Source organism: Lepus europaeus, chromosome 23, assembly GCF_033115175.1.
Source record: "Lepus europaeus isolate LE1 chromosome 23, mLepTim1.pri, whole genome shotgun sequence".
In the NCBI taxonomy this organism is placed as follows: domain Eukaryota; kingdom Metazoa; phylum Chordata; class Mammalia; order Lagomorpha; family Leporidae; genus Lepus; species Lepus europaeus.
In genome coordinates, this window is record NC_084849.1 from 16,552,790 (window position 1) to 16,572,635 (window position 19,846).

The following is a 19,846-nucleotide window of genomic DNA, read 5'->3' on the forward strand; positions in this document are numbered from 1 at the left end:
GCCGCCCAGAGCTCCCTGGCGCCTGCCCTCTCCTGCTTCCACCGCTCTCCTGCCTGCGCCTGACCTCCTGTGAGGTCCCGGGGCGGGGGGGGGGGTGGGCCCAGCGCCGCTCAGCCGGCGGCTCCCCTGGCTCCCAGCTGCCCCCAGCCCCCCGCCTCCGCTCTCCCCACCCTCCCCTCTGCCCACTCCCATCCAGGGTTGTGGCTGCTGGTTCTCCGGCTGCCGCGAGGCCTGCACTTTGCAGGGCTGAAGTCCAAAGTTCAGTGCCTTCGCTAACCACACGGATAAATATGAACCTTGGAGAATTTCCCCAGCTCCAATGTAAACAGCAGGCAGGGGCCCTGATTCACTGGCCGCTGGGGCCAGGGTTGGGGGTTGGGGGTGCCCACAGGGCCTGGCTACTGGGGTTTGGGGGGGCTGTGGGTGCCAGGAGCCTGGCCTGTGTCTGCTGCCCGGCGGGCAAGTAGAGGCCCCGCGCGGTGGGGGAGGCGGCCGGTTCGGTGGCCCCGGGCCGCGTGGCCCCGTGGCTGGTGGAGCCATGGTTTCTAAGCTGAGCCAGCTACAGACGGAGCTGCTGGCGGCCTTGCTTGAGTCCGGCCTGAGCAAAGAGGCGCTGATCCAGGCCTTGGGAGAGCCGGGGCCCTACCTGCTGGCCAGCGATGGCCCCCTGGACAAGGGGGAGCCCTGCGGCGGCGGCCGGGCTGAGCTGGCGGAGCTGCCCAACGGGCTGGCGGAGCCGCGGGGCTCCGAGGATGAGACAGATGACGACGGGGAGGACTTCACGCCGCCCATCCTCAAGGAGCTGGAGAACCTGAGCCCGGAGGAGGCGGCCCACCAGAAGGCCGTGGTGGAGACCCTGCTGCAGTAAGGACCCCCCAGCTAGATGTCGGGAAGGGGCGGCCCCCTGGGAGCTAAGGGGGGGCCCTCGCTCGGTGCAGAGCTGGGCCTGTGGCCGCGTCCTAGCAGCTCTGAGTCAGGGCCGCAACTCCAACCCCTGCAGCGCCCATGGCCTCCATGCTGCCCAAGCCCTACCTTCCGGGCTAAGTCCTCCGCCTGCAGCCCGGGAAGTCCCGCTGGGGAGGAGGGGCCGGGCCTGGGGTTTGGGGGGCTTCCCGGCCGTCCGGGGACTCCCGCACTGGGCAGGGGAAAGCCCAGGTGTGGCTCACCTGGAGTGACTGCAGCCTCAGGTGGGGGCTGCTCCCCTGGCTGCACGGCCCCGGGCCTCAAGCTGGCCCACGGGTGCCATGAGATGCCGCCGGGCTCTGGGCTCCCCTGGCCGGCTCCCCACCTGCCGGAGAACTGGGTGGGTCCCGCGCGATGCCTCCCCTCTCCTCAGCAGAGCTGACCTGGTTACTAATTACCCACGCGCTTTATTATTTCTCTTTTGTTTTATAAATTTATAAACGGCAAAAGGCCCTGATAAGGCCTGTGATCATTAACTTGGAGGGACGGTGGCCTGGAGCGGCCGGGGCTGGCCAGCCTCCCACCCAGCAATGGGGGTGCAGGGTGGGGACCGGGTTGGGGGGCTGCTGGGACCACTCCTCCCTGAAGGTTCTGCTGTGACCACGGACCCCGCGGAGACCCCCTGGGTCTCTCACAGGGGTCATTTCTCCCAGTGTTGAGCTGAACCTGGGAGAAGCAGCTGACGACTCTGCTCCCTGGACGGAGACACTGAGGCACAGAGCCAGGGTAGAGCTTGACCGAGCTCACGCAGCTGGGTCCAAACCCACTCTACCTGGGGCTAGATAGAGTGACGCGAGACGGGACACTAGGGGACGCGGGGATGGGGTGGGGGCAGGGGAGAGGCCGTTGCCTGCAAGCCCCAAAGGAGACCTTGTCTTTTCTGTCCAAGGTCCTGATCCCCGTGGGTGGGGGGCGGGGAGGGCAGGTGGATCCCTGCCTTCCCAGAGGCCCCAGGGAGCCTCCCGAGGGCCTGGGCAGGGGGCAGGGGGCAGGGGCAGACAGGGGAGCAGTCAGGGCTCAGACTTGGCAGGAAGATGAGGGCAAAGAGCTACTGCACTGCAGGGGAGGGGCACGGAGCCAGCACGGCCAGAGCCAGGGCGAGGGCGCCCTCTCCGGCTCTGGGCCCCACATGGGGCTGGGGGCTTCGGGGCAAGGGGGTGGGGGTGGAGGGTGCCAAGGGCCTTTCTTACCTGGCTGGTCGGGGCCTCAGGCTCAGCAGCCCCCCTGGTGGGATGGTTGGAGGGGGAGACTTGATCCACAGCGTTGGAGGGGGGGAGCAGAGGTCAAAGTGCTCCCTGGGGACCAGCAGAGCCTGGAGGCCGAGGGAGAGAGGGGAGACAGGGAAGAAGAGAGAGGAGTGATGGAGAGAGAGGCTGGAACTGCCAGGGAGGGGAGAGGGGCTCAGGCCCAGCGGGCAGAAGGCACCCCAGCTCAGGGAGGCTGCCCGCTCCCCTCCCAAGCCGCCTGGGTTTTCTTGAATGCTAACAGCATGCTGTTTACTTTCCATTTAAATTTGAGATGTTGCTATAAATTATCAACCAGATCCTGTTCCCGCAGGGTTTATAACTAACTACCTGGGTTACTTATTGTTCAGGTAACAAAAGAGATCTGAGAACGCCCCATGGATAAAAGGGGGGCCTCTGGCGTCAGGTGGGGGCCGAGAGGCCTGGGGACCCCTGGAAGGCCTGGGCTTGGGGGGAGGTTGAGGCTCGAGATGGTGCAGAGGCAGGACTTCCCATGTGAGACGAGGATGAGACCGGGAAGGGTCAGGGCGGGGTCCCGGGTCCTGGGTCTCCCCGGGGTGCCACAGGTTTGAGCTTTCTCCCCCAGACCTCACCCCTCATCCCATTCTCCCCCAGACCTCATCCCTTGACTCCCCATATGACCCTGGGCAACTCTATTTCCCCTCCTTCTGCCCCAGTCTCCCTACCTGGACACTGGATCAAACCCAGCGCCCTGCTCTGGCTCTGTCCCCCCAGCGACTTCCCGGACACCCCCTGGTCTGCTCCCATCCTAGCTTTGCCCCAGCTACACTGATCCCCACCCCAAGGCCTTTGCCATGCTGGTCCTCCTGCTTCAAGCCCCATTTCTCCCCAATCCATGGGGGATTCCTATGTCCACCCCACCCCCAGCCACTCTCTCTTCTACTTTCTTCTGTCCCTTGTCATTGCTCTGTGTTTATCTGTTTGTTTTCTGCCTGGGTCCATGAGGACAGCAGCTCTCCAAGGGCAAGGCCTGGGATGCCTTTTCCACCACTCAGACCCCTAATACCTGGCCCAGGGGTGGACACGCAGGATGAATGAATGAGTGAACCAATGGGTGGCTACCATTCGGCTTTGCTGTGGACATTTGCTCCCAGCTGGCCAACGCCCAGCAGATAGAGGCGTGGCCCACGGAGCAGCCGGGAACCCAGGGCTCCTCCCCAGGGGTCCTCCCAGGTCCTCCCCAGCCTCTAACATCTCAGACCTCAGCCATGGAGCCCTCGGATCCCCCTCGGTGGGTGGCACTGAGAACCAAGGCGGAGGAGCCGCCTGCCTGGGCTCGAGTTGCAGCTCTGCCCCCTTTCTGGCCCAGGCAGGGGTCCCCCCACAAGAAGGAGATGATGGTAAATCCCACGGGCTCAGGCAGGACGCTCACAGCCTTGTACTCCCGACTTCCAGAGGAGCGAATGAGGGCTCCAAGAGCCAACGTGACCGACTCAAGGTCACTTCCCAAGCAGCGAGTCTAGGGCTTGGGCCCGAGTCCTCCTACCCCACGCTGTGCACGGCTCCCCTCGAGGGCTGCATGGAGCTCCCGGCTCCTGGCTTTGGCCTGGCCCAGCCCCTGCTGTTGCAGCCATTTAGGGAGTGAACTTGCAGATGGAAGACTCTCTCTCCCTCTCCCTCTCTGTAACCCTGCCTTTCTGTGGTCATGCACCTGGTCCTCTCCCCTCCCACTTGCTCTTGCCGTTCACCCTGCCCGTGAGCGCCCCTCCATGCAGGAGGGCTTACAGCCAGCACCGGCTGTCCCGGAAGTGTGACGCATCCCCAGCAGCATTGCACAGGGAGGAGGCTGAGTCACGTGGTGAAGGTTGGGCAACTTCCCGAGGCCATGTGGGTGCCGGGTGGCAGAGCCGGATTTGAACTCAGGTCTAAACTCTCACGCTGAGAATTCGGCTCTCCCTCTGGGTGAGCGGCCCTTCAGCCTGCGTCTCTCCCAGCTCCACAACCTTGGATACCCTGAAACCAAGGGTGCCACAGAGCAGAAGGCCCAAAGCCGCGGCCAGGGGGGAGGCGAGAGGAGGGCGAGGCAGGCAGGGCTTCGCCCTGGGCTTTGCTCCCCTGGACCTCGGGGTCAGGGAGAACGACCACGATGATGCCTCAGCATTGTCCCACTTCCTGAGCCCCCTCTGCTCGCCAGGCCCTGTCTGAAGCGCTTCATCCCTGTACGAAATGCACCCAGCTCTCCCAGCAGCTGCGGGAGCGAGGCGTGGATTTGCCCGGTGTCGCAGGGCAGGCATGGGCTGCGCGAGCCCACAGGGGCTGGGGCGTATCAGCAGGGCATGCCTGGAGACTGGCCATGGTTCACAGCTGGGGCAGCTGTGCTGTCAAAGGAGCTGTGTTCTTGGAGATTGGGGCCGGGGTGGAGGAAGGAAGAGGGAAAGGGGAGGGGGGGGGCACGAAGAGTGAGGATGGACATAAACAGGGCAGCAGCAGGCAGTGGAGCTTCCGCTGCGGGAGGCAGGGCAGAGGGTGGTGGCTGGGGTGGGGGAGGGAGGCCATGGGGCCGCCCGCCCTGCAATCAGATAAACATGTTTGCCAGACAAGGCACCAGGCTGCACTTTGGACTGCCCTTCCCTCCTGGCTCTCTCGGTGCGGGGGAAGGGGAGTGGTGGGGAAGAGAGGACCCCAGGAGCCTCTGAAATCAGTGAGAAGCAGAGCCAGGGAGAGGACTGTTGGGGGGGAGGGTGTGCACTGTGAGATATTAAGTCCCAGGGGTGTCACCCTGGGCAAGCGATGTCAGCTCCCGGAGTCTCGGTTTTCTCACCTGTGGAGTGGGCGTGGGAGCGGCACCTGCTTCCTGGAGTCACTGGAAGCCTGAGGCAGCCAGCCCCTAGCACAGCACCGGGCTCAGAGAGAATCTGCAAGGAGCACGCTTCCCCCCGGCTTCCCTCTGTCCACAAGCGGGACGTCACGGTGCCCGCTGCTGACCGCCTGAAAGGCCCCTGTCCCCTCCCTCTTCCCTTCCTTGCCTTTCTGGAAAGGCCTGATAAAACAGCAGCCAGACGGGCAGAGCTGAGGCACGCAGGGCTCTGTGCCCTGGCACCTGGCACCTGGCACCTGGCACCTGGCACAGCCTGGCCAGGGCTGGTCCTTGAGGACAGGGAGAAGGCACGGAGTGGGCAGCTTCCCAATGCTGGGAGCTTGTGGGGGCTTGTAGGGGCTTCCAACTCACTTGTAAGTACTGCGGACACTGGGCCTGTGGCTGTCAGGGCATCACCAACCACAGGAAAACTGCCTGCACTGAGCACTGGCGGGCCAGCAGTATCACTGTTCCCTAAAGAGCATGCGCACCCTAGAGGTGACTTAAAGTCCTTGGGCGACACTTGAAGGTTACATACAAGTACTAAGCAGGGCTTTCTGAGTGACAGTGGGCATCCGCGGAGCTTGGTGTCTGCAAGGGGTCCTGGCCCCGCTCCCCCGTGGACACCGAAGGAAGACTGTGTGTGGAGATGGCGTAGCGTGTACCATCAGTGCGTCACGTGCTTGATGCATGCGACCCCTCACCTGGCCCCAGCCCACCTTCCCTCGCTGGAGGCCATCAGGAGCAGCTCAGCCTGGGGCGTGGAGCCCAGGGCTCACGCACACAGTACTGGCTCACGGAGGCCCCTGAGTGCCCGTAACCCCTTCCCCTGGGACCCTGCTGAAGAAGCAGCAGGTGCCCTGCTCTCTGGGAAATCAGCCGGCCGCTGCCGAGGGCGGGGCGCAGGTTTTCAGGAGGTACCGAGGCTCTGTGCGATCTCTGCCTGATGGGCTGGTGACTTAAACCAAACCCCTTCTGGCGGGAGGGCACGCGGTGGGGCTGGCCCCGTCCACAGGCAAGTGGGGTGAGCTCTCTGAGCCGCAGTGGTGCTGGCTATAAAACGGGGGAGCCTACATTCTCCTCCTTGTTTTCAGGTTCAATGTTTTTCTTTCTCTGGTAGATCTCCCTCATCCATCCACCTACCCACCCATCCATCCATCCACCCATCCATCTGTCCATCCACCCATCCATTACCCACCCACCCATCTGTCATCTATCCATCCATCCATCCACCCATCTATCCATCCACTCTCCACCCATCCATCATTTATTCGTCCACCCACCTGCCATCCATCCACCATCCATCCCTCCATCCATTTCTCACCCATCCACCTGTCCCTCTGCCCATCCATCCCACACACACCCACTCATCCCTGTGTGCCCTAATGGCCTGCTCTTTGTCAGGCCCACTTCGGGTGCTGAGTGAGAACCAGACATTTCCCACCTCACACGTCCACTCCCAGACCCTCAGCGGAGAGCACGACCACCAGTAACACTGTCAGCTGGGATGAGGGGAAGGACTTTAAAGGCCCAATGAGGAGGACCCTCCCCAAGGGGCCTGCGCAGTCAGGAGTCCACTCACGCCGACGTCGGTGTCCACGTGTCTCCAAGTCTCAGTCCTCACGTCCCTGTGTCCTGGCATGAGTGACAACACCTCCCTGCCTCCAGGGCCACGTGCAGGCTCCACGGCTGCTGTCATCCACGGTCCCCACCTCCACGACTGGCACGTGCTCATGGGCCCCCTGGACACCCCCCGCTGAGCCGAGCTGTCCTTGTCTTCCTCCCAGGGAGGACCCGTGGCGCGTGGCCAAGATGGTCAAGTCGTACCTGCAGCAGCACAACATCCCGCAGCGCGAGGTGGTCGACACCACCGGCCTCAACCAGTCCCACCTGTCCCAGCACCTCAACAAAGGCACCCCCATGAAGACGCAGAAGCGCGCTGCCCTGTACACCTGGTACGTCCGCAAGCAGCGAGAGGTGGCCCAGCGTAAGTAACCACTCCAGGACGCGCCCCACTCCGAAGAGGGGGCTGGGAGCCCGTCACCCCCGGGAGATCTCCTGCATCCATCTGTCTGTCCGTCTACTGGCTGTCCTTCCGTCCATCCATCTGCTCATCTATCTTCACAGACAGGGAGAGAGAGAGAGAGAGAGAGAGAGAGAGAGAGAGGCGGGGAGGGGAGGAGAGAGACAAGAGCAGTCCCTTCTACTGGTTCCCTCACCAAATGCCCACAACAGCCAGCATGGAGCCAGGCTGCAGCCAGGAGCCAGGAGCTCAATCCGGGTCTCCCATGGGGATGGCAGGGACTCAGCTCCCTGAGCCGTCACCTGCTGCCTCCTAGGGTGTGCGTCAGCAGGAAGCTGGAGCAAAGAGAGGAGCTGGGACCAGAGCCCAGGCACTGTGGCAGGGGGTGTGGGGGTCCCCAGGGGCGTCTTCACGGCTGCACCAAACATGGACCCCGTCAGATACATCTTCTCACTGATCTTACTCTTTCTAGGGGCTTCTGGCCCTTGTTGGAGGCACCATGACGGTTTAACTGGCCACCGACCCACGGACTTCTAGGGTTTTCCCAATCCGTAATTACTACCGTCTGCTGCTGCGAACAATCGCATTTGCCTAAGTTTGTGCTCACTGAGTGTGTCTGCAGCAATCACTCCCGGGGAGGGATGCTGGGCCAGAGGGCAGGAGCTTCAGCATCTCTGATGCGGGTCAGGCACCGCGGCACAGCAGGCTAGGTCGCTGCCTGGGACACCCACTCTCCACATCAGAGAGCCGGGATGAAGCCCCACTGCTGCTTCTGACCCATCTTTCTGCTGAGGTGCCTGGGAGGCAGCAGGTGTTGGCCCAAGCGCTTGGGTCCCTGCCACCCATGTGGGACACCCGGATGGAGTCCCTGGCTCCTACCTTTGGCTTGGTCCAAATGCCCTGGCTGTTGTTGTGGGCATTTGGAGAGTGAACCAGTGGATGGAAGATCTCTTTCTGTCTCTCCCTGTCTTTGTCACTCTGTCTTTCAAATAAATAAATAAATAATACATAAATATTTGGCAGACACTGCCATAGTTGGTTTTAAAGCAGCGGCCCCCATTTGCCTGCCCTGTTGGAAAAAATCTCACCCCACACAACCTTGGATCCTTGCCCCATGCCTACCCTGACTCTAAGCACTGGGGCATTCGCTTCCACTGCCCTTCAGTGCACACTGGGAAAGCAGGTGCAAAGCGGTGCATGTTTTGTACTTTGAACATTTTCTGTGAGAATAATAAAAACTTATTTTGAGAGGTGGGTGTCCGGCCTGGGGGTTAGAAGCCAGTGTCCTCTGTCAGACTGGGCTCGGTCCCGGCTCCAGCTCCTGACTCCAGCTTCCTGCTGAGCAGGCCCTGGGGGGCAATGGGGATGGCTCAAGCAGCCGGGTCCCTGCCGGCCACAAGGGAGCGCGGGATTGGCTTCCAGGCTTTCAGCGTAGGCCTGGCCCAGTGCCGGCTGTTGTGGCACCGGGGAGTGAACCGGTGCATCCGAGCTCTGTCTGTCTCTCAAACTAAAAACAACTAAATAATTTTTAAAAAATCTGTTAGAACTAGGCTTAGCTTCTAGGCTTAGCACAAGGTGAAGCCGCCGCTGTTGCCACGGACACGACCACCTCAGAGCAGCGCCAGCTCCCCAAGCCTCCCCTTCCTCTAAGAGGGACCCCTGGCCCTGACTTCGGTCATCGGAGCCCAACTGTGGCTCTTTCTGAGTTGCACGTAAAATCAAGCCAGCAATCAAGTGGCTGCTGCTGCTCCATGTCACGGGCGCAGACTCATCCTCTGGCCCCGTGTCCGCTGCGTGAATCCGGTGGACTTACTCCGTCTGCTTCGGCAGGCCTCGGGGTTTCTCCCCATGCTTTGCTGATGTCAACAGTGTCCCTGTGAATGTTCTAGTACGTGGCTCTCTCTGAGTGCGTATCTGCTTCTGCTGGGCTTGGAATGGCTAGGTGAGCTCAGCCCTCACAGGTGCCGCTGCACAGCCGTCGGCACCCCAGCCACAGCATCTGAGCCCCAGGAGCTCCAGGAAGCGCCGCCAGCACCCGGCAGTGTCCGCAGTTTCCATTCTAGCCGTGGTGACGGTGGCATGGTACTGTGGCCTTAGAAAAATCTGTATTAATTTACCTATGAGAGAGACACGCACAGAGACGTCGCTCTTACTCGCTGGTTCACTCCCAAATGCCTGCAGTAGCCAAGCCTGGGCCAGACCAGAGCTGGGAGCTGGGAGCTGGAGCCAGGGTTTCCACGGAGTGGTGGGAGCCTGGCAGCTTGAGCATCACCCCTGCTTCCCAGGGTGTGCACTCGCGGGAGGCTGGGCCTGGGAGCTGGAGCTGGGTGCTGAACCCATGCACGCTGAGATGGGACCCTGGGGTCTGAAGTGCCCACTTAGCTCTCATGTCCTCCACGAGTCCCCATGTGGGGCGTCCCATTTGGCTCTCAGGTCATCTGCCTTTTAATGGTGGGTCTGTAGGAGTTTTAAAAAGATACCCTGCCCATGAGTCCCTTTGCAAGTAGATCCACGGCAAGTATCTCCCCACTCTGTTCTCCAGACTGCTTTTTGATGAACAGAAGTTCTTACTGTTTTTTTTTTTAAGATTTATTTATTTATCTGAAAGTCAGAGTTACACAGAGAGAGGAGAGGCAGAGAGTGAGAGAGAGAAGTCCTCCATCCGATGGTTGACTCCTCAGATGGCCGCAACGGCCCGAGCTGCGCTGATCCGAGGCCAGGAGCCAGGAGCTTCTTCCGGGTCTCCCATGCGGGTGCAGGGGCCCAAGGACTTGGGCCATTCTCCACTGCTTTCCCAGGCCATAGCAGAGAGCTGGATTGGAAGTGGAGTAGCCGGGTCTTGAACCGGTGCCCATATGGGATGCCAGGGCTTCAGGCCAGGGCATTAACCTGCTGCACCACAGCGCTGGCCCCATTCTTACTGTTTTTCTTTATGGCTAGTACTTTTTTTGCATCATAAGAATTTTTATCTAAGATCATGAAGGTAGTCTCCTGTGCATATACATAAATTGTTAAAGCTCATTTGAAAGGCAGAGAAGGCAAGGGAGAAGGAAGAGAGGGAGAGGGCGACAGACATCTCCCATCCACTGGGTCACTCTCTCAATGTCCCCAGCAGGGAGCCAGGAACTCAACATGGGTCTCCACGCAGGTGGCAGGGACCCAATTACTTGCACCATCACCTGCTGCTCCCAGGAAGCTGGGATCAGAAGTGGAGCTGGGGCTCCCACCAGCCGACGTGCCCCTTGCCCCTGAGCCCGGCACCTGCCCCTTCCTGTGTTTTCTCCCACCGGCTTTATCCTGAGAGCCGCAGGCCAGCCGGGCCTGAGGACTTGCCATGAGACGGAGAGTCAGCGTCCACGTCTCTTTCTCACAAGCAGCTCGGGCCCCTGCCCCTCTGTTTACAGCCTGAGCCGCCACTGCCCAGGGCCCGCTCTGTCCTCCTCCGCCACTGGCCACGCAGTGCCAATAGCTGGAAGGGGACCTGGGAAGCGGCAGGCGGCCAGGGGCTGCCGTGGGCTCAGGAGGGTCCCCAGGAGGACCGGGGCTGCTTCCTGCAGGAGAGGGAGTGACACTCGCAGGCCGTGCCCCGAGGGAGTGGATGTTATCAGAGGCAGCCTGGCATCACATGGCATCACGCAAGGACCTGGGCCGGCCGCTGGGGCTCGAGTGCTGGCCCTGCCCGGGACGTAGCTGCTGTTCCCTCTTCCAGGCAGCGGAGATAAAACGGCTGTGGTGGTGCCGCGGGGCGCTGTCCCATGGATGTGCTGTGGCAGTGTCCCGGGGACATGAGAGCTAGGCTAGGGCGGCTGCTACCGCGTGGGGTTTCCCCCCTTAGGCCCCCCCAAACCTCTCCCACCCCACCCCCCGGCACATCCACAATGGCACACGCCCCCTGCTTTGTATGTTTGGTGACTTACTAAACCTGTCGCTGTAGAACTCGTTTGGCTTTCTGGACAATCCAGAAACTTCTCTGCAGCCCTCGCCCGGGTTCCCCTGTTCTGAACACGAGCACGCTGCGCTTGTCACCAAGGACCACAGGGACAGAGCGGGTGACGGCCACGCTTCGTTCAGACGTCCTCACCCTCCCCGGAGGCCCCTTCCCGGCCCCGGGGCCCCAGCCACTGTGCAGCTGGCAGAGCGAGTCGTCTTCGCCCCTCAGCCTTCCTGGTGACGATGCTTTCTCAGGCTGTCCGGGGTTTTGATGGCCTGGGTGTGGCCTTTTTTTGAGGTTTGGGGGCCACATCCTGGTGCCTTATGCTCTGGATCTTGGTCCAGGCCCCTGCCAGCCCCCTGGGGCCATGCCATGGTTGTAGATAGAAGGCAAATGGCCCATGGGGGTGGTCCCAGGGAGGGGTGGCGAAGCCGTGGCTGTGAGATTGTGGGCATCCGGGCCAGGGCAGCAGCGGGCAAGGCCTGGCTGTCAGCAGCTCCCTGCGCCTCCCTGGGTCACTCCTGCGACTCTGGCTTCCTGCATGCGGACGGCAGAGCCGGCCCCCTCCCTGCTCTGGCCCATTCCTTGGTGGCCTGCTCAGGGCTGATCTGATCACAAGTGGAGACAGCCGGAGAGGGCTCTTCCTTCCCGGCTGACACTCGTGTTTTCAGCCAGATTTCCGAGTCTGAGAGTTGCTGATGGCCCTGAATCGACTTTAGGATGTGACAGGGTTCAAGCTTCTGCCCAGCTGTGCGGCCCTGGGAGACAGGGGATCTCCCTCCCTGAATCTCAGCTTCTTCGTCTGTAAAGTCTCTGAACAAATGCGCGTGCTTCCCCGGAGCCTTGTATCCAGAAGGGCTGTGCAATGGCTTCCTGGCTTGAGAGACAATGTGCAGGTGTTGATTGGTGATGTCTGCCTCAGACACGGGTTAAGCAGGTGGTGGCACAAGCATTGGTCATCACTGGATGAGATGGTTTCCAAGTTGTAGCTCTGAGCTCCTCTCAGTCAACACCTGGGGAGGAGAGGAAGGCAGGGGCATGGCCAGGGGCACTGCTGTGGGGAGGTGGGCATGGCCAGTGCCCCCTGACAGCTCTCTGTGCCTCCAGAGTTCACCCACGCAGGACAGGGCGGGCTGGCTGAGGAGCCCACAGGCGATGAGCTGCCCACCAAGAAGGGGAGGAGGAACCGCTTCAAGTGGGGCCCAGCGTCCCAGCAGATCCTGTTCCAGGCCTACGAGAGGCAGAAGAATCCTAGCAAGGAGGAGCGGGAGACGCTGGTGGAGGAGTGCAACAGGTAGGTAGGACAGCTGGTGGGCAGTGGTGCTGGCTTGGCTGGGCTGGGGCAAGGCTGGGGAAGGGGAAGGTGACCAGGCCCCGTAAGAGCACCTGCTGTGGGTTTAGCCCAACCCAGAGAGTTGAGAGGACTCCTGCTCAGTGTCTTGAACCTAACTCCATTCCCAGTGCCCCTTGGGTGGCTGCTTGTTGGCTGTTCTGCCTCACTTTATGAATGGACAGAGCTCAGAGAGGCTAAGTCACTTGCCCGAGATCACACAGCAGAACTGGTCTTGGAACCCAGATCTGCCAGCCTCACGTGTGCAGGTACAGCGCCCCCTCTCGGGACCTTCTCATCTCCAGGAGAGGGTTCCGCTGAGCTGGCCTGTTTCTGCAGGGCGGAGTGCATCCAGAGGGGGGTGTCCCCCTCGCAAGCACAGGGGCTGGGCTCCAACCTCGTCACAGAGGTGCGCGTCTACAACTGGTTTGCCAACCGGCGCAAAGAAGAAGCCTTCCGGCACAAGCTGGCCATGGACACCTACAGTGGGCCTCCGCCGGGGCCCGGCCCAGGACCTGCACTGCCCGCCCACAGCTCGCCCGGCCTGCCCCCCGCTGCGCTCTCCCCCAGCAAGGTCCACGGTGAGTGCTGTGTGGGCGGTTGCACTGGGCAGTCGGGGAGGGCTGAACCCGTGGCAGCAGCCACCCACACTTCTTAGGTCTTCAGCTTGGATCCGTGCACTCCATGCTACCCTACTAACCACACCCCACTGCGTCCACCCCACTCCAGTCTCCACCACACACACACACACACACACACACACCACATCCACTCCATACACACACATCCACTCCACACACACACTGCATCCATGCCACACACACACTGCATCCACTCCACACACACACTGCATCCACTCCACACACTGCACCCCCCCCCCCCACATCCATTCCCTCCACTCTACTCCATGCCCTCACTTCTCCTCATCGACTCTGTTCATTTTTAAAAAGATTTATTTATTTATTTGAAAGGCAGAGTCACAGAAAGGGAGGGAGGGGAGGAAGGGAGGGAGAGAGAGGTCTTCCTTCCTCTGGTTACTCCCCAAATGGCTACAGTGGCCGGAGCTGCGCCAATCCAAAGCCAGGAGCCAGGAGCTTCTTCTGGGTCTCTCACACGGGTGCAGGGGCCCAAGGACTTGGGCCATCTTCTACTGCTTTCCCAGGCCATAGCAGAGAGCTGGATCAGAAGTGGAGCAGCCGGGACTAGAACTGGTGTCCATATGGGATGCCAGCACTGCAGGCGGCGGCTTTACCACAGCACCAGCCCCTCCATTCATTCAATTCTAAACCAATCCACTCCACTCCACCAACCTCCCTCTTTCCCACTCCATCCTACACCCCTCACCTCCACTCCACCCACTGCCGCTGACTCTACTCTAGTGCACCTCACCCAAGTCCACTCAACTCCATGCGTCCTAATCCACTCCGTCCACGTGGTCCGCACCCCCACTTCCACACTGCTCTGTGCTCAGTCACTCCCCTCTGCTCTGTTCACCCCTCTACTGTGCGCAGCTCTGCCCCACCCTCCCCACCCAGCCTGCTGCACACCGCTCCCAGCATCCCGCCCATCGGCTCCACACCTCCCACTGAATTCACTTCAGTTTAGTTCTTTCATCTCGGATCACACGAATGCACTTATGTTCAACTCATTACCATTCCATTTGGCTCATTTAAATGTGGTACAGTTGAATCAAACCAATACCCACTCAACCCATTCAGCTTGACGAAATGGAATTCAATGAAATTCTGTTAATTTTGCATAGCTCAGTTCAATTGAATCTGATTCAATTTAATCCAGTTCAGCTCAATCAAGCACAATTCATTTCAACCAGAGTCCATTTCATTCAAAGGATTCCAGTCCATTCAGTTCAACACCACTCACTCATTTGTCTCATTAGCTTCAATTCAGGTCCCTCCCCTTTCCTTTCATTAAGCAACGGCCGACGGCACAGTAGGGACAGCACTGGGAAGTCAGGGGCACGGAGCTAAGGAAGAGCAGCCTTTGCCTTCAAGGAGCTGCTGGCAGCCAGCGGGAGCTTGGCACAGCCGGGCGTCCAGGCAAAGCTCTGGGACAAATGGTGGGGCTCACAGTGATGTGGGTGTGGAGGAGGTGAGGCAGGGAGGGAGGTGAGGGTGTGGAGGTGAGACAGGGAGAGAGGTGTGAGGGTGTGGAGGAGGTGAGACAGGGAGGGAGGTGAGGGTGCGGATGTGAAAACAGGGAGGGAGGTGAGGGTGTGGAGGTGAGGACAGGGAGGGAGGTGAGGGTGTGGAGGTGAGACAGGGAGGAAAGGCGAGGGTGTGGAGGTGAGACAGGGAGGGAGGTGAGGGTGTGGAGGTGAGGACAGGGAGGGAGGTGAGGGTGTGGAGGTGAGACAGGGAGGGAGGTGAGGGTGTGGAGGTGAGACAGGGAGGGAGGTGAGGGTGTGGAGGTGAGACAGGGAGGGAGGTGAGGGTGTGGAGGTGAGACAGGGAGAGAGGTGTGAGGGTGTGGAGGAGGTGAGACAGGGAGGGAAGTGAGGGTGCGGATGTGAAAACAGGGAGGGAGGTGAGGGTGTGGAGGTGAGACAGGGAGGAAAGGCGAGGGTGTGGAGGTGAGACAGGGAGGGAGGTGAGGGTGTGGAGGTGAGACAGGGAGGAAAGGCGAGGGTGTGGAGGTGAGACAGGGAGGGAGGTGAGGGTGTGGAGGTGAGGACAGGGAGGAAGGTGAGGGTGTGGAGGTGAGGACAGGGAGGGAGGTGAGGGTGTGGAGGTGAGGACAGGGAGAGAGGTGTGAGGGTGTGGAGGTGAGACAGGGAGGGAGGTGAGGGTGCGGATGTGAAAACAGGGAGGGAGGCGAGGGTGTGGAGGGGGTGAGGACAAGGAGGGAGGTGTGAGGGTGTGGAGGAGATAAGACAGGGAGGGAGGTGAGGGTGTGGAGGAGATTTGACAGGGAGGAAGGTGAGGGTGTGGAGGAGATAAGACAGGGAGGGAGGTGAGGGTGTGGAGGAGATAAGACAGGGAGGGAGGTGAGGGTGTGGAGGAGATAAGACAGGGAGGGAGGTGAGGGTGTGGAGGTGAGGACAGGGAGAGAGGTGTGAGGGTGTGGAGGAGGTGAGACAGGGAGGAAGGTGAGGGTGTGGATGTGAAAACAGGGAGGGAGGCGAGGGTGTGGAGGTGAGGACAGGGAGGGAGGTGAGGGTGTGGAGGAGATGAGGACAGGGAGGGAGGTGAGGGTGTGGAGGAGATAAGACAGGGAGGGAGGTGAGGGTGTGGAGGAGATAAGACAGGGAGGGAGGTGTGAGGATGTGGAGGGGGTGAGGACAGGGAGGGAGGTGGAGGTGTGGAGGGGGTGAGGACAGGGAGGGAGGTGAGGGTGTGGAAGGGGTGAGGACAGGGAGGTGTGAGGGTGTGGAGGAGGTGAGACTAGGAGGTGAGACAGGGAGAGAGGTGTGAGGGTGTGGAGGGAGTGAGAGAGGGAGGGAGGTGTGAGGGTATGGAGGGGGTGAGGACAGGGAAGGAGGTGGGGGTGTGGAGGTGGTGAGGACAGGGAGGGAGGTGAGGGTGTGGAGGTGAGACAGGGAGGGAGGTGAGGGTGTGGAGGAGATAAGACAGGGAGGGAGGTGAGGGTGTGGAGGGGGTGAGAGAGGGAGGGAGGTGGGGGTGTGGAGGTGGTGAGGACAGGGAGGGAGGTGAGGGTGTGGAGGTGAGGATAGGGAGGGAGGTGTGAGGGTGTGGAGGAGGTGAGACAGGGATGTAAGTGCTGAGGTTGGACCCTGCCTCCTGCCTAGGTGTGCGCTATGGACAGCCGGCAACCAGCGAGGCGACAGAGGTGCCCTCCAGCAGCGGAGGGCCCTTGGTGACGGTGTCTACACCCCTGCACCCAGTGTCCCCCACGGGCCTCGAGCCCAGCCACAGCCTGCTGAGCGCTGAAGCCAAGCTGGTGAGCAGCCCCATCTGCCCTGGGGGGGGGGGATCCTGGAGCAGCCCCAGGGAGCCAGGGTGGGGCTGCCCCTGACCTGGCTTGGCTTCCCCTTGTAGGTCTCAGCAACCGGGGGCTCTCTGCCCCCTGTCAGCACCCTGACAGCACTGCACAGCCTGGAGCAGACATCCCCAGGCCTCAACCAGCAGCCCCAGAACCTCATCATGGCCTCCCTGCCCGGGGTCATGACCATAGGGCCTGGGGAGCCTGCCTCCCTGGGCCCCACATTCACCAACACGGGCGCCTCCACACTGGTCATCGGTAAGCTGCTGGGGACCGGGGCGGGGGGAGGAGTCAAAATGCGGGAGCTGGAGGAGCCACGGGGTCTCACTGACCCTGAGCAGCATTTGCACAGTCCCCGCCTGCATACGACGGTGCTAAGTGAACGGCTTTCTGTGCGTTCTGTAGGGAATGATGGCAAGCAAGCCTGCTCACGCTCTGCACAGATGCAGTTACTGTTCCCGGGTATTGCCCATCTGCAGTTGGTTGGAACTGCAGGTGCAGAACCCATGGCCACAGGGGGCCGACTGCATGGGGTGCCCGAGGCAGTGGGGAGTCCACGGGAAGACAGCAGGGCAAGGACACCCATGCTTTTCCCGTTCTTTCCTGAAAAGCCCAGAAATAGTATGCAAACGTGTACTGGTGCTCAATATTAAAGACAGACAGGGAGCTGTTGAGGGAGACGAGCAGAGCTTGGTCCAGGGCCCTTGCACTGCTGTGGGACCCCAGGGCACCCAATCTGAGCACCTTTGTAGTAGTCACTGTCCGGGTAGGAGCTAAAGGCTCGGTGCAGGGGAGCAACCTGCCAGCTCCACTTGACTGCACGGCCCAGGGGGGTGGGCGTGGGCTGGGTCTGCGGAGGTCCGGCTGACCCCCACCTCTCCTGCTCCAGGCCTGGCCTCCACTCAGGCGCAGAGCGTGCCGGTCATCAACAGCATGGGCAGCAGCCTGACCACACTGCAGCCTGTCCAGTTCTCCCAGCCGCTGCACCCCTCCTACCAGCAGCCACTCATGCCGCCCGTGCAGAGCCACGTGGCCCAGAGCCCCTTCATGGCCACCATGGCCCAGCTGCAGAGCCCCCACGGTGAGCGCCCGTGCCTCGCACGGTGGGAGGGGGCTTGGCGGGCATCGTGGTCTGTGTATCTGTGGCCACACCGCATTCCATGTGTGGAAGCACATACCGTGTGGGGTGTGTGTGTGTGTGTGTGCGCACGTGAGGTGCTGCTGCCCTGTGCCTCGCTCAGCCCCCAACAGCGCCCCCGCCTCTCTGTCAGAGGCCAGGGCTTAGCCAGACAGCACCCGCGCCAAGCCCAGTGCTGAGCGCACGCTGGGCACACCAGCACCTGCGGGAGCTCCTGAGCTTGGTGCGGGAGCAGTGCACCTGTGTCTTCCACCGTCTGCCGGTGACAAGAGCTGCAGTTGGTTCTCAGCCTGCCTCAGGCTCCAGTCCCAGCTGAGCAGGTCGCAGTAGTGGGGGACGGGGCCCACCCTTGTTACTGGAGACCCCGGGTTGGGAAATCCCAGCCCTGGATCCCCAGCCACAGCCCTTTTGGGCCACTTCAGCAGGCCCCATGCTCCACTTCCCCCCGAGCACCCTCTGGGGAGGGGTCCAAGCTAGCCCAGGGTGCCATGTCTGTGTCCCTCCTGGGCAGCCCTCTACAGCCACAAGCCCGAGGTGGCTCAGTACACGCACACAGGCCTGCTGCCCCAGACCATGCTCATCACCGACACCACCAACCTGAGCGCCCTGGCCAGCCTCACGCCCACCAAGCAGGTAAGGCCCAGGCCTGCCCAGCCCCGCTGTGGCCCCGGCCCAAAGTCCCCTCCACGCCTGGGGCTCAGGAAGCTGCTCTGGTCTCCCAGGTCTTCGCCTCCGACGCCGAGGCCTCCAGTGAGTCCGGGCTGCACGCGCCGGCGTCCCCGGCCACCACCATCCACATCCCCAGCCAGGACCCTGCTGGCATCCAGCACCTGCAGCCTGCCCACCGGCTCAGCACCAGCCCCACAGGTGAGTGGCCCTAGCCTTGCCTGCTTCCTTGCTGTCCCCGGGCCAGGGGGTGAGCAGCAGGTGCCTCTCAGGCAGGGCCTGGGTGCACATAGAGTGCGCGGGCAGCCACAGGAGAACGGGGCCTGTCTCAGGGGAGCAGCCCATTAAGCAAGCAAAAAGACTAAGCGATACGAAGAGGCAGAGGCAGGTAAGCGGCGGGCAGCCTGGGCTTGTGCTGGGCCTGTACGGCTCACCGACATTCGGGTTGGCTCGGCCCCGCATTCAGCGTTCTCTGAATGAGCTGCCGACGCTGAGACGTCCGGAGGCACTAAAGGGCTCCCATTCCCCCGAAGCCATGGAGTGTGGGCTGCCAGCCACACCTGCCCCTTGACCCGCTCACGCATGCCCTGTTGGCTCCTGAGTTTGCACGCTACAGGCAGGGGTGAAGAGCAGGCGCTGCCAACCTTGGAGGCCTGGGGCGGCCATTGCAAGCTGACTGCAGGGTCCCTCACCCGGCCCTGGTGGCTGCACCCCATCCCAGCTCCATGCTTTACCCCGGGGGGCATGTACATCATTAGTCCCATTTCACAGAGGAGGTGAGAGACCCGCCTCGTGTCCCACAGCTACTGGGTGGCAGAGCCAGGACTTGAACCCAGGTCCAACCTTGAAGTGCATTCTCCTAACCCCCATCAGTCAGAGAGCTCATGGGCTGTCTGCAGAGATGAACCGAAGACGCTGGCCCCTGCCTGTGAGCACGGCCGGTTTGCAGCGCTGGGGGCAGGCCAGCTGGGGGCTGGCAGCTCCGGTGCAATTCCTCCTCTAGGAAACTCGTTCTGGCTCCTAAGGCCTCCACCTGCTTGGGCGAGGCCCACCCCCATCGGGGTAAGCTCTTCACCGGAGCAGGCGTTTGTGTTCTGTAGCAGAGTGTGATGTCTGGTTCTGCTCGACTCCACCTTCCTGCCAGTGTGGACACTAGGAGGCAGCAGTGACGGCTCAAACACTCGGGTCCCTACCACCCACAAGGGAGACCTGGATTGAGTTCCCAGCTTTGGCCCAGCTCAGTCCTGGCCACCGTGGGCATTTGGGGGCAGTGACCCAGTAGATGGGCACTCTCTACTTCTGTCTCTCAACAATCTAGTTAAGAGAAACCGTGAACTGACGGCAGGTGCTCACATCTACAACACCTTCTGAGCAGCACCGGGGTTCGTGTTCGGTTCGGTCTGGCCAAGCTGCAGCAGGGCAACCACCCCACCCCACCCTGGGCTACTCCACGTCCCGAGGGCGGCCCAGGCCCTGGCTCTGTGGCTCCCGGCATCTGCCGGCTCCGGACCGCCACACCTCCCGCCCAGGCCTGGCGGAGCCCACAGCCTCCCTTCCGTCCGCAGTGTCCTCCAGCAGCCTGGTGCTGTACCAGAGTTCCGACTCCGCCAACGGCCACAGCCACCTGCTGCCCTCCAGCCACGGTGTCATCGAGACCTTCATCTCCACGCAGATGGCCTCTTCCTCCCAGTAACCATGGCAACCACCTCCCAGAGGCTGGGCCCTGCGCCCTGCACAGCCTGGGGGACCGCTGGGCCGGCCACCTTTCTGTTG

At 61.7% G+C, this 19,846-nt stretch overlaps 1 protein-coding gene across 1 annotated transcript; it reads left to right on the top strand.

Moving 5' to 3' along the window:
* Positions 1-215: 215 nt before the first annotated feature.
* On the top strand, positions 216-19,766 carry HNF1A (HNF1 homeobox A). The gene is made up of 10 exons (XM_062182145.1): positions 216-864; positions 6,813-7,012; positions 12,087-12,273; positions 12,649-12,890; positions 16,076-16,227; positions 16,326-16,527; positions 17,159-17,350; positions 17,919-18,040; positions 18,130-18,274; positions 19,639-19,766. The coding sequence occupies exons 1-10, from the start codon at positions 539-541 to the stop codon at positions 19,764-19,766; spliced, it is 1,896 nt and encodes a 631-aa protein (XP_062038129.1). The 5' UTR covers positions 216-538.
* Positions 19,767-19,846: the final 80 nt, after the last annotated feature.